This window comes from Notamacropus eugenii, chromosome X (assembly GCF_028372415.1).
Source record: "Notamacropus eugenii isolate mMacEug1 chromosome X, mMacEug1.pri_v2, whole genome shotgun sequence".
Classification (NCBI taxonomy): domain Eukaryota; kingdom Metazoa; phylum Chordata; class Mammalia; order Diprotodontia; family Macropodidae; genus Notamacropus; species Notamacropus eugenii.
This window is the reverse complement of record NC_092879.1, coordinates 72,029,440-72,044,193: the sequence shown is the minus strand read 5'-3', so window position 1 is coordinate 72,044,193 and position 14,754 is coordinate 72,029,440. Positions and strand designations below refer to the sequence as shown.

Sequence of the window (14,754 nt, the reverse complement as noted above, 5' to 3'; positions counted from 1 at the left end):
TCGAGACCAAAAAAGCTTCCAAAGCGTCTTTAGAGAGACCTGCAGTTATAGCAGGACTAAACTGGGCAGGGCTGCTGGGATATGCCAGAAGACCCAAGGTGTGTAGATGAAATGCGCTAAATCTTTGCATGGATCCTCAAGGAAGAATGGTGGGGATGGGTAGGAGGGCCATGGTGAGATGACCGGCTTAAGGATAAGCAGCCAAAAAGCCCGATATTAATCTAGGTGGAGGATGGGAATCCTCTGATCTGTAGCTTAAGATCTCATTAAAGGTGACAATTCTCAAATGAGTCTTCAAAAACAATCTTTGACTCACAGCTTGGTAGGGACAATACATCAGCCCCGGAGGCACAAGGCATTCATAAAAGCGTACTGAGCTCTAGCAAAGACTGCAGAAAGCTGGACTTGGCGGGGAGGTGTCAGCAGGTTTCATTTGGGGGCTAAGACCTGAGGGGCTAAATCCTTCCGACCTGAGCCCAGCTTCCTTAAGTGACTGGAGAAAGCCCAGCTGTCAGTGGAGCAGTGACTCTGACCCTGCAGGGATTGGGCTAAAAGTCTGAAAAAAGCTCAACCTTTATTTATCTTTTCCTAGTCTCTTTCCCTTTGTCTTCCAGAAGCAACTAAGTTGAACTATTAATTCAATGCCTCTTTGTCGTGAATGGAGCTGCTGCTCACTGCTGCTAAGGACAAACATATATCAAGTGTTTAACATGCTAGTCATTATCTCACATTTTTATTTCTTTCAGATGCACAGAACACTTTCCTTCCAACAACCCTACCTGATAAGTAGAGTAAGTGAATATATTAAGTGAGGAATAAGGAACTAGGGACCCACCTTTCAGGTGGGGATTGACTAAGCTTTTGGAGGAAGGGTCTATGTTTAGTTTCACAGATTTACTGCATATCAGAGCTAGAAGGGTCTTCAGGGAACAGCTACTCAATACCCTAACAGGTATCCGCTCAATAACATATGTACCAAATAGTTGGTTATCTAGCCTTTGCATGAAGACCTTAGAGATGGGGAACTCATTACTCCCTAAGGCAGTCTATCCCACTTTGGGTCAGCTCTAATTATTACTAAGTTTTTCTTTCCATTGAGTCTAAATTGGTCTCTGTGTCATCTTTCTATGCCTGGTGCCTTGGATAGTGCCCTGCACACATCGCCGATACATTAATAACATGGATACATCAAGAAGATTATTAGTGAGGGGACTCCTTCCACTAATACGGGTAGCAACCTATTTGGATCATTCTCTAAGAGCAATTGCCAGAAGCTCAGAGAAGTTAAGTAATGGACTCAAGATGTCATAGGTAGTAAGAGTAGAACCAGGATTTGACCTAAGGTTCCCCTGACTCTACATCTAGTTCTCTTTCCACCGCTCCATGCTGCCAAAAGGGCTTGGGAGAAGGATAGTGTCTAGATTGTGGTTTTAAAATGGCTGCTCTACTGCTAATGGCTGATTATATTGTGGTCAAACATCCAGAAACAGGTTTTTAAAAATCATTTGCCATTTTGATAATCTATAACAGCTCTTACTAAATTTCAGTTGGGTCAGATTCCTGGTCCCAGGAAAAGTGATCCACACATTCAATCCATCTCATTGGACTTAAGTATATGAGATGGAGAGAATAGAGGTCCTAGGAACAGATCTTCCTTAGAACCATAGACTCTTAGAGGCTGGATGGATCTCTGAGATCATCTGGTTCAAGTCCCTCATTTTTACACATGGGGAAACTCTCAATCCTATCATCTGCTGTTACTGTTATTGTTATTGGATAAATGAGGGATAATACAATATAGGTAAGATAATATAACATTTCACCCAGTTCTAAGATTTTGTGATTAGGAGAATACAACCTTTTTTATTATTATATCTCCCTTCTCCTGCATGTCCTTCCTTTCTCCCTTTGAAGTAAGTGAAGCCAATACCTGTGCCTCATCAGGAAAACTGGTGAGAAAATGACTCTGCTAATTTTGTCCAGCTGAACCCCACATAGGAGGAAAAGCCTATGGTGAGAAGCTAGAGGATGGCATCCCTGGACTTCCTGGTTCAGCTGCTGGGATTAGCAGGAGGAAGGCTGCCTCTTTGTCTCCATTCTCTTACCCTATGACTAACAGATGCTTCTGTAAAAAAAGACTGGGGCTTTTTGAGAGTCACTGAACCAAAGCATCAGGCCCTGTGGGATTGCTACAGAATGTATGCCAGTCACCAGAGACTGATGGTACCAGGGAGACGCCCACCAGAAGCCCTAAGCATGGTCGATCGAGTGGAGGCTGGCATCTTTAGGACTCCCATTTCCAGGGAGAATGCCAGTAAGAACTCTGAGTGTGGATGGTGGTGTCCATCAGATTAGAAAGCAAGAGGGGGGAACTCCCCCAAATGTTTCCTGATAAAATATAGTCTGAGTCAAAATGGCAAGAGCACCCATGTTGTTGATAAAGGTTAGGATGAGGTTTCTTTCTCTCTAGGCACCAACATTTTCAGGCTGATGGAGAAGAGGAAGAGGCATGGGGTAGTTAATATTCTGAGTCAGTGACAAGTTGCTAGGCAACAGAGAAGGATAAATGTTTAAGGCAAATGATTAGGAAGAAGAAAGAAGAGTGATACTGGAGTGTTGGAGGTCAGCCACATCTTTTGGATGGTTGGAAAGAGGTTCTGAAAAACCCAATTGAGGGCTAAGACTTCACTCAGCACACATGGAGAGGTACCAAGCTGAAGAGGAATATTGGGCTATTGCTATTTCATCAATAGAGAGATGGAAGAGGAAAGCACTTTGGAGTATTTAGATCTGATCTCAAGGTCAGTTGTTGCCTCTACAATTCAGGACCTGGTTTCTTGGGTAGATCTAGAACCCTGAACTAATCCAGAGTTTCTCAGGCTGTGGAGATACAGGCTCATGCAACTGAAACCCATACAAGACTGATGGAGAATTTCAAGAGCCAGTCTGCTAATTTACAATTAACTTACATAATGTGGGCTAGACAATAGTGAAATTAAGGGTTGAATGCCTGGACACAAAGAATAGTCATTAATGGCTCAGTGTCAGTTTGGAAGGAGTTTGCCATTGCCATTGCCATTGCCTTGGCCCAAAGGATTTGTGCTTGACCTTGTGTTGTTTACTATTTTTATTGATAACTTGTATAAAGGCACAAATGATGTGGATGACACAAGACTAGTAGGATTAGCTTAAATTTTGTATGATTGATACAGGCTCCAAAAAGATCTGGGGAGGTTAGAATATTGGACTGAATTGAATAAAATAATATTCAATGGGCATAAATGAAACTTTAAGGTCTTATACTTGGGTACAAAAAAGCAACTTCACAAGTATAAAATGGGAGAAGTTTGACCGAATAGTTAGTCATTCATCTGAAAACTGGGTGTTTTAATGAATTGTAAGCTTGGTGTGAGTCAATGGTGTGATGTAGCTGACAAAAAAATGAATGAGAATTTAGGCTGCTGGGAGATGAGAGTCTCACTGTACTCTAGTCAGATAGGATCTAGAGTGCTGAGTTCAGATCTGGAACAGACAGTTTAGGAAAGAGTGGTAATCTAGAGGAAATCCAGAAGAGGCAGAGCAGCTTGGTGAATGAGAGTTTTTCATAGCAGTGAAATCTCAGGTGAACCCTTTCAGTGCGTGAGGAAATGGGGTCCAATTGTACCGACAGTCATGCCCAATTCCATCCATTGTAGCACATAGTGTGCTTGGTGGGCTCTAGTCCCAAGTCCAAGTTATCCTAAGTCTAGTGCTATATAGATCACATTTAGGGAGAATGACCACACTAGTAATCTTTATCTTCATCTGTGGGGGTCACTCCCAAATTTCCTAATTCCTCTTTAATGGGTTACCCTGGAGAGCCCTAAATCACTTTTTATGTATAGTTAGGCATAGATCACCAACGTACTACACAAGAGAAATGGTTTCAGATGTTTACTGGGCAACGTCCAATTGAAACTGGACATGGAAGACCCAAGGAGTTATCTTGGGGGCTTCATCATCACCACATATATCAATAAATGATGATTCAGAATTCACTCAAATAGTCACTATTCTGGATTCAGCTTGGAGCCCTGACTCTGCTTCTTGCTGTCTGTGTGACTTTGGACAAGTCACATAATCCCTCTGAATCTCAGTTTTCTCATCTTTAAAATGGGGATAATTACTACATTAACTTTATTTGATCCTTACAATTACCCTGGGAGGTAATGTTTATAAAGTTGTTGGCAAATATTAACGTGCCATAGACATGACCATTCTTCTTTTTTTAAACTATTATTAAATGCAGATGGTGGGTCAGATGTGGCCCTGCCCTGAAGGTTTAAGGACTTCTTAACCCAGTGTTCCCAGACTCCACCAATGGGAGCATGAATTTGGATGGGAAATTACATATTTATTTTCACTCTCCTCTAACTGAAATTGAGCATTTACTTCAATCATTTAAAAATATTATTTTGAGAAAGGCTTCATAAGCTTCATCAGACTACCCAAGGATACCCCCAAAAGATTAAAAACTCATGGTCCAATGGGAGAACCAAGAGAGGTATATCTATAGTCATCACACACATATACATGTTAGTACCTACATGAAGAACTGAGCTATTTCTAATTGGGGCTCTCTAATTGCTAAGAGGCCATTCACCTGATTCATATGCTAAGAAACATTAAGAACCATTTTCAACTCACTGGGATGTGGACATGGTTGAAAAAAATTCATTTGGGATGCAGAAGTAGAGTTGTCTTTCCTCGGGATAAGCATAGCAAACAAAAAATGTGAAACCTACTAGAAGACATTTGTGAGCCATTCTGGCATTGATGAATTAGAAAGATTGAGAAAGCTGGCAGAACCAGATCTCATTTGGAAAGACCATCCTTCATTCTTTATCTGCACTGTGCATGATTGGCTGCCTAACAAATTTTTCTTGGAAGAATGAATGAAAGTCAAAGGTAAAGGTCCTACAAGGTTAGAATGGCCCCAAACCAATTGATTGCCTATCTGCATTTGGGCCAGTTTTCAGGTATGACTCAACATTTTTGAAGGATGAAACAGACATCAATGGAGGCATCCGTGCTCAATGGAGGTAGGACAGGAAGAAATTTATGCATTTGGCATGGCTGGTGAGCGTTTTCTAGGAGGATGTGAGATTTCAGTGGCATTCAGAAGGAAGGGAAAGTTGTGATACAAGAGATTTTTGACGGGAAGAGCAAGGTTGCAACTTTATGAATGGCCTGAGTCCCTACACACAGCAAAGATGGAGAGATGTAGACTAAACAATAATAAAATTAGGTGGATTAGCAATTGACTGAAAGGCTCAGAAGAGTAGTTATTAATGGTTCAATTTCAACTTGGAAGGAGGATTTTATTGGAGTTTTCCTGTGATACATGCTTGGCCTTGTGCTACTTAGCATTTTTATTAATGACTTGGATAAGGGCATAGCTGACATACTTATTGAATTTGCCGATGACATGGAGATAAGAGGGTTAGCTAACATGCTGTATGACAGAATCAAGATTAACTAGACAAGTGATGACATTGGCCGAATCTAATGAAATGAAATTGAATTTGGAGTTATAAATGTAAAGTCTTACATTTTGGGGTCAAAAAAATCAACAAGTACAAGATGAGGGGGAGTTGTGGCTAGACAGTGACTTGTCTGCAAAATGATCAAGGGGTTTTCAGTCACTGGAAACTCAATATGAGCCATCCATGAAAGCTGAAGCAAATGTAGGCTTCATCAAGAGAAGTGGACTGGGTAGGACTGTACAGATGATCGAGAGTATGATTGCTTCTGGAATGTCCTATTCAGTCCTGAATAGGGTATGTGGCTTGCTGGGAGTTGTAGTTGTTCATGACATTTATTTTTTTGGGGGGAAAGGGATATTTAAGGTGGGAAGTGGCTCACATCACAATGCCTCAGGAAGACTTCCATTTAGGAAGGACATTAACAAACTAGACTGCATCCAGGACATTATGTCCTTCAAGAATCAATAGGAGATAAGTTATTTAGCCTAGAGAAGAAGAACCTTGGGGAAGAATGTGAGATATCTCTTTACATTTTTGAATTTTTGAAAAATGTACATTTTTACATTTACATCTCTTGACTCTTGGGGGGAGAACTAGGAACAGTGGATGGAAGATGTACAGATTTCTGCTCAATATAAGGAACAGTTTCTTAACTATCAGAACTGTCTAAAGGTGGGATGAGCTTTTTTTTTTTTTGAGTCTATCAGGGTTAAGTGACTTGCCCAGGGTCACACAGCTAATCAGTGTCTGAGGTCAGATTTGAGTCCAGGTCCCTCTGACTCCAGGCTCAGTGATCTATCCATTGTGTCACTTAGCTGCCCTGGAGTGGGTTGTGTTGGGAGAAAGTGAACTCCCTTTCACTGGAGGATCACTTGTCAAGGACTTTGTACTAGGGATTCTTGTTTAGATATGAGTTGGACTAGATGGCTTCTGAGGTCTCTTTTATCTCTCAGATTGGGTAATGGGTTTTTAAAAATAAGAGTTGTCTCTTCCCTTTAGAGCCACACCTAGCCAGAAATGTATTGGGACTACTTAGCTCCTGATTTTCCCAGCTTCCACCAGCCAGCTAACACCCTCTTCTTATCCCTGGATGGGCAGTACAAACGCCAATTTGTGTAGGACTGCAACTCTACCTCACCTCCTCAAGGAGCTGAGGCTATTTCCACAGTAAGTAGATTGGAAAAACAAAACCAGTTATGATTATGGGCAGTAGCCAGCAGTCATGAACAATGCAACCACAGAATGTTTAAGATGGAAAGGATGGAAAGACTCATTTAGACTACCAACCTCCCCCACCCCCACCTTATTTTACAGAATGGGAACGAGAATCCCTGAGGTCACATAGCTAGATGGCAGGGCAAGACTAGAATCCAGGTCCCCTGACTCACAGAGCTCATAGTTCTTTTCCTTTCTTTCTTCCTTTCTTTCCTTCTTTCTTTCTTTCCTTCTTTCCTTCTTTCTTTTTCTTTCCTTCTTTCTCCCTTTCCTTTCTTTCTTTCTTTCTTTCTTTCTTTCTTTCTTTCTTTCTCTCTCTTTCTTTCTTTCTTTCTTTCTTTTCTTTCTCTCTCTCTCTCTTCCTTCCTTCTTTTCTCTCTTTTTTCTCTCTTTCTACACTTTTAGAACTAGTTTTAAATGAGTAGAAAGGGGGTATATTTGTGTATGCTGTGTGGGATGGGGCAATTTGGAGGGGTCTTCCATGGGGGGTTATCAGTGGGCTAAGGGGTATATGGCTTGCTGGGAGTTGTAGTTGTTCATGACATTTTTGGTGGGGAAGGGGATATTTAGGGTGGGAAGTGGCTCACATCACATTGCCTCCTGAAGACTGGCTTGAAATTGATGCCAGCTGAAACCAACAGAGAAAAGCAGGAATCATCATATCCTTCCTCTACCTCTGTACCCTGGAGATAGCAGAGAGGAGCAAGAGGCTGAGGTATCCTTGAGGAGTCAAGCCTTTCTCCTTACAAAACGCCAAGACCCTCTAGCCCCTCAGACTAAGGCTCTATTTTTGTGGAATTCATGATTGGCCACATGGACAGGGATCCTGGCATTTTCTCTCTCCTACAAATAGTAGTAGCCTCTCCTTCTCTAGGGGCAGGCAGCTGACCTTATTGATCATTTCTGAACTGCTGGATGGAGTAAATGAACATCTACCCTTCAAAGCTAGATGCCAAAGGGCTGGGGCCAGTCATAGGAGCTTTCTGTGACATTAAGTGCACTAGAAGTCATTTGGAAACATTATTTGGGAGCATAGCTCTGCTGTGGCATGGTCTACTATTCCCAACACCAGAGAAAACCAAAGCTGGCCTGGGCCTTCTCATTTCACAGGAAGAACCCAGAGCTGCCAATCAGACTTTCTAGTTATTTTTTACCTATCACTATTTTGTATTTATTTGTCTCTACGTATAGTCTCCCTCATTAGAATATAAGTTCCTTGAGGGCAGGGATGGTTTCATTGTAAATTTTGTAACCCCAGTTCCAAGAGCATCAGAAATGCTTAGTACAATGCTTGTTGAATGAGTAAATGAGTGGGACTCTTTAACCAAAGCTGAACAGGGAGTTAGTGACAGAGCAGGCCCAGAGCTGAGGCTCTCCTGACTTTGGAATCACCTAACTGCCTCTCTTGGACCTCCAGCACAGAGACTTCCTTTCCATCAACCCATTACTCAGAGCCAAAGAGGACTTGCTTCTTGTCCTATATAGCCACTCTCTCTGAAGGCTGGGGTTGAGCTAGTGTCCTGGAGGTGAAAGGTGAAGAACAGTCACTCTCTTCTAGTCTCTAGCTAATTGTCTCTGGTCACCTCCTCCTGGGAGGGAAAGACAAGCCGATCTTCCCCCACTCCTGTCATCTACAGGGAGGAAACTGCAACTCTGGACTTAGGGGAAAGTCTGAGAGTCACACAGAGTGGAGGATTATTATTGTCTATCCAAGCTCCACAGATTCATGCAAAATGAACTTTGGAATTTTAAAACCATATAAAATGTGGGCAGCTTTGAGTCTGAGTTCTCTCCAGCCACTGGGTCTGAAGTCTGAGCCCAGAGTCTTTCGTTACTTGAACACCCTATGTATTTGCCAGCATGCCAAATGCTATGTTGGAGGGTTTACTTGTTACCAAAAAGCTGGGCTCCTTTGTGATGGTGGTATTCTTTGCAGAATAGTATGTATGTCCAGTTGTCCACATTTGCCTTATTATCTCCCAAAATATGCTATTAAGGTGCTCAGCTTTATATTCTGAAAGCTCATCTAATTGGAGAAACCTGGGGCTGTAGAGATATGGGTGACTGCCCACCCACCTGCACTATCTCAGGTCACTGTCCCCAACATGCACCAAGGGAGGTGAGGTGAGGACAGAACAGGACAGGCCTCCACTTGTCACTAGAATGCTGCCACCCCCTGCTCCCTGCCTCTTTCTTACCCAAGGCCGAGCCTAGTTCCCCCAGTTGCTAATGCCTTCCCTGCAAAGTAAATTAGTATTTACTTGGCATATGCTTTATAATTACCTAGATGTGGAGAGTGAAAACTTCCTGAGGTCAGGGATTGATTTGTTTTGGTCTTTGTAGACCCTGCACAGGGCCTAGAGCATTGTTCAATCAATCGTTCAACAAGCATTTGTTAAGCATGTATTGTCTAGATCAGAGATTCTTAACCTGAGATCTGTGAACCTGTTTTAAAAAATATTTTGATAACTGTATTTCTCTATAATTGGTTTTCTTCATAATACAATGTGTGTCACTTTATGCACTTTAAAAAAATGTTATTCTGAGAAGGGATCCATAGGCCTCATCAAACTTCCAAAGGGGTCTATGTTATAAAAAGGTTAAGACTCCTTGCTCTAGAGGTTTTATATGCCTCCAAGGGCTCCCCAAGGTTCCTACTACTCTTCCTTTCTCCTTGGATCTGTAGTCAGTGTCTTATGGCAACTTGTACACTGGGCTTGGAATCAGGAAACCTGGGTTCAAATCCTAACTCAGATAGTTTTTGACAGTGTAATCATAAGGTTAGTCCCACCACCTCTTTGAGTGTCAGTTTCCTTAGCTGTAAGATGGGGACTGTCATGCTTCCATGTGTTTCACAGAGTTATTATGAGGGAAGCATTTGCAAACCTTAGTGCTATAGATATCTGAGTTCATATTACTACTTCTTGCTCTCCAGGTTGAGAGAGAAGGTGAGTCAGAGGATGCAGTCACTTTTCCACTGCTACCAATTTGTTGTCTTAGCTATGTGACCAAAGGACTTTGCTTTTCTGTGAGACAGACTACAACATCAGAACAGCCATTGCCCCTCCTACCTCTTGGAGGGGAAGGCCAATGGACATGAGCTTCATTGCCATGCAGGAACACAGGCTTTCTCTACTGGGGATAGACACCAAAGAGCTGGGCTTCCATTGGAACGAGCAGGATAGAGGCTAGGCAAAAGGAAGAAAGAGCTGAAATGGACCACCAAAGAATGTCTATGAAGCATTACAGCATCTCAGGGCTGAGCAGGACCTCTGAGACTTTCTCATTCAACCTGTACTTGAACAGGAATCCCTTCTGTAACATCTTCAACGAGCCTTCACTTGAAGACTTTGGGAGAGGGAAAAACCGCTACCTCCCAAGGCAGTTCATTCCATTTTGGGAAAGCTTGAATGACCAGGAAGGTTTTCCAGACGCTATTTGCTTCTCTGTAACTTTCACTGGTCTCCACTCTTTTCCTTGGAACATTCATTCAATCAACAAAACTCTTCTGAGCACCTATCCCTGAAGTAGATTGGGCTATGGGGCCCAAGAGGATGAAGAAGGCAGAGTCTCTGTCCTCTGTCTTGGAAGTCTTTGTCTCTTTGGAAGACATAACTATGACCCAAGACAGAATGTGAGTGGGCAATAAGCGAGGGTTTAACATGTTGTTCACCGCAGATTTTTGTGGAGTTGGTCTGGAGGCAGGGGGATGGACTAGATTCCTAGTTCCTTCCAATCTACTGCTTTTGTGACGGAGAATGGCTGCCACCAACAGTAGGACCTCACTTAACACCAACTGCCCCAGATTCTGCACGGGGACATGGAATAGCACACTTTCTAGCACAAGTATAAAGGAAAGACTGAGAGTGTGCAAGAAAGATTCTGAAAGGACAGAGAACCAACTGTGTCTTCATCATTTAGTCAGAATTTCCTTTTTTAGAGACTGACGTTCCTCTTGGGTCCACTTCATTAACTATTGTGAACTCTAAGATGACATGGTCACTTTCTTTCAAAGTTCCCGTATCACCAACCACTCCCTCCTTGTGGGTCAGAACTGGGTATAGAGTACCATTGACTTTGTTGCTTACTCCTCTTCCTGAGATAAAATGATCAAGGAGGCACTGGAGGCCATAAGTTCTTGACTCTTTTCCCTGCTGTTGAGAATGGCTGGGCATCTCCTTCAAGATTGGACTCCTTCTGGATGACACCCTGGTTATCTTTCTAAGTACCTGGTTTTGCAGTTTTATCTGAGGATATTTTCCCTTCCTCCTTCAATTTCAGCTCAATGCCCTCTGGATCAGGTCAGTGATTCCTCTGCCAAATACTTTCATCCCACTTCCCATAAGTTGTGCTCTGTCCCTTGCCCATTATTCTGGTATCTTGAGTCATGGTCCAGAAAAATCAACTGCCATTCTCAGACAGAATCTACTTGGCTAGCTGTTTACCTTCCATATCCTCCCTTCTCTTTCAAAGTGATACATACCTTTCAAGTAGAGAAAAGTGATGAAAACACCATGTGTGTATGTGTGTGTGTGTGTGTGTGTGTGTGTCCCATCTCCTCCAAGTCCTTTGGTTTCCTATTGTGAACTTCCCTAGAGATGCATCCCAGGTTTCTTCTGGTGGCATCATTCTTACCCATGTGAATCAGCAGAAGTGGGCTGGAGACTTGGCAGCTTCTCTGTCTCATCTTGGCTCTGTACCCTAGGAAGACGGCATACCTCCCATGTGGCCATGTGAGGTCCACGTATGGCCTCCTTTCTGCCCTCAGGAAGGAGGATCTAGTCATCACTCCCTATTTCTTCTTCCTGAGACTGGTACCAGCATTCCTTGCACCTAGAAATCCTGCTTATTGTCTTCGAAGCACAGGGTGATCCTTCTTCCCCAGAAAATTCATCTGTCCTCTGGAAGAATTGCTTCTATCTGTTGTGTAGTTCCAGTGGGGTTAGTTCCTTCTTCTCTTTCTCCTCTTGGCTATATTCTTCCACTTAGCAAAGGCTTGCCATCTCTTTGAAGATAACTCCTAAACCTATGTCCAGTCCCAACCTGTCACTCAAGCTTGATGTCCACCTTGTTAATAACCTAGTAGACAGCTCATAGGATTATAACAAGTCTAGAGCTGGAAGGAAACTTCTTATTCTATAAATGGGGAAAGGGAAGTCCAGGGAAGTTAGGTGTTGGGTGCCCAGGGTTCCAAAGGCAGCAAGGAATGTTTCCAAATTTCTGACTCCAAATTCAATGCTATACCATTCGATATTCCTCATGTGGATGTCTGTTCTATTACAATAGCCTCCTAATTGTTTTTCCTGCCTCGTCTCCCCTTCTTCAATTTATCCTCTATACAGTTGCCACACTGCTATTTCTGAAGCACAAGTCTGATCATGTCCCTTGCCTTCTCAAGAACCTTCAAGGGCTCCCTATTCTCTCATGGATAAAAGACAAGTTTTTCTGTTGGGCATTTAAAGCCCTTCCAAACCTATTGTTCCAGACTGATCTTATATTACCTGTATATTGTGGCTTTCTTGCTGTTCCCTGCAAATAAAATTCTCCCTCCTGCCTCCCCTCTCTTCTCTATCCCTTGCACAGGCAGGCCCCCATGCTTGGAATGTCCTCCCTGTTACCCTCAGTTTTGTGGAACCCATAACTTTATTCAGATCACAGCATAGGTGCCACTTCCTATAGAAGGCCTTTCCTAATCTCCCCATAAAAATTGCTTGGTATTTTTTCTGTATGTATTTTGTGTATATTTGCTTGCTAAGCTTTCCTCACTAACCTCAGCTCATTCTGAGCTTTAGTGCTCCTGACACTATTCTTGCAGGATGATGCCATGCTCTTGTAGCCATCCTCTGTTATCTAGCCTTGCTGCCATCTCCTACATGTGGCTTTAAAAACAGAAGTTGTTTGGTGAATTCCCTGTGCATCCACACCAGTCTTTTCATATGATTCCTGTTTTTCCTTTCTTTTCAGGTCTGTGTCCCTTTGTGTCTTCAGAATTCTAAACTTAAGAGTTTCCCATCCTTCTTCTGTTTATCTCTCCTGAAAAATTTTAGTTCATAGGATCCTCTTTATCCTTCCTCTGAACACCTTGGAATTTCCTCTCCTAAAATCTAGGGTGCATGTCAAACTATACCTAGCTTTCCTTACCTTCTCCCTTCAACCCCTGCAACCAGTTCTACCCTGTTAAGGATAATTTCATCCTTCAAGGATGGAGGAACCAACAAAGACAAATTCCATTTGGGATCAAATTCTCTCTAAGGTAAGTCAAGAAGTTATTAACTGCTCTGCATTTCATAGATAATTGAAGTGCTTCCATCACTACTATATCATACCTCTGTACTAGACTTGTGATCTGTTTCCTGAACTCATCTATTTCTTCTCTCTGTCCAGGCGGTCTGCTGTCTACTCTGATGACAAACTGCTTCTGCTTCTCCCTCTACTAATCTTCTTCTGCCTTTCAAGCCATTATTTATACTACTGCCAGACTAATCTTTCTAAAATGTTTCCCTACTCACAGGTACTTGTAAATAACTCCCCATCACCTCCAATATTAGGTCTACACTTACCTTGACATTCAAGGTCCTCTGCAATCTGATCCTGACATGCCTTATCTTTCACTGCTCATTCCCATGACCATTAAGTTCCTTCTGGACTGATCCCTTCACTGCTGTTCCAGTCACCGCAAAACATTACACAATGCTCATTTCTGTCTCCATGCCTTAGTTTCTACTGTACCTCTGACTGCTTGAAATACTGGTTATTCTTCCTCTCTCCCTACTCCAATCTTCCAATTCTTTAAGATCCAACTCAGGTACCATCTGCTCCAGGATGCTTTCTCTGACAAGGCTAGCCCCCAATGACCTGTAGTTCTTGGAGTTCTCTGCATAAATCTGTGCAATTTGCATCTTGTTAAATCTACTGTCTTTTCCCTCTACTTGTATCTACTGTCTAATTTAGTACCAAAAATCCACCAGGGTATAAAACATAGATCTGCCTCCATCATCCCTGTCTTATGCAACCCGTTTAAGGTCTGCAAAGCACTTTGCAGACATTATCTGATTTGATCTTACAATGACTCCATGAGGGAGATATTGTAGGTTACTATTTTTCCCATTTTAGAGATCATGAAGTTGAGGCTCAGTACAGTGACGTATCCAAAATGGGGTTTGAACTTAGGTTTTCTCTCGACTCCAAATTATGTGCCGTATCCATTACACTAACTCCTTCGTTTTATAGGTGAGGAAACTGAGGCTCCTAAGAGAACTGGGAGGGAAACAAAGGAGTGATAATTTTTTGTTAAGGCTCTCTCACCCCGTTGGGTGGCTCTGGACAACTCCAACTATCCCCACAATTCGTAGGCCACACCAGCCTGATTCAGCTGTGATCGGACAGGAGACAGTGTTGCTGGGCACCAAGAGATGCTAAGCTACTTCCATGGAAACCCAGGTCTGCTTAAGCACTTCTCATTTCTTTATTCTCTGGCCTTCTCCTATTACACCCCATCCCCGCACCCCTTCCCCTTCCCCCCACCATTGAGAAACAGTACTTCACTCTCCCTTGTGTCCATGAGCTTGGATTGAGGGCAAGACTCAAGCTACCAGTGGCAATAATTACCATTGTTAGTATCATTTTAAATCACTAGTAGCATGCACTAATACTTCTACCTTGACAAACCTTTCTTCACGGAGCACATGGAGGGCCGGTGCTTGCTTTCCATTCTCCTGGCATAGAGTTGCAGGCAAGGTCCAAAGGAAGCACCTACCTTTGTTTTTCCATCTTGCCTAGTTCTCTTTAATTGGTACTCACAAAGATGGCACCAAGTACCCCTTCTCAATATTTCCCACCCATGTAATAATATTAGATACAATCCCTCCCACTCATCCCCAACCTCCAACCCCAGCCTGTTCCTCCTGTTGAGTGTCTCCCAGTGGAGACAGCCTTCTTTCTCCCTCCACCCCCATCTGGCCATAGTGTGGCCATCAACCCATGGGCCAGACTGGTGAGTCTGGTGGGTGCCTGG

General features: G+C 42.9%; 1 protein-coding gene across 2 annotated transcripts in view; it reads right to left on the bottom strand.

Annotated features, from left to right (window-relative positions):
- Positions 1 to 14,754, bottom strand: part of GABRQ (gamma-aminobutyric acid type A receptor subunit theta) — a 63,373-nt gene that overhangs the window by 18,149 nt on the left and 30,470 nt on the right. The window contains exon 4 of one of the 2 annotated variants that reach the window (XM_072625872.1): positions 9,812 to 9,928. The exons of the other annotated variant lie outside the window; for it this stretch is intronic. Coding sequence (XP_072481973.1) covers positions 9,812 to 9,928 — 117 coding nt within the window. The remainder of the gene's footprint in view (positions 1 to 9,811; positions 9,929 to 14,754) is intronic. 2 annotated transcript variants of the gene reach the window in all.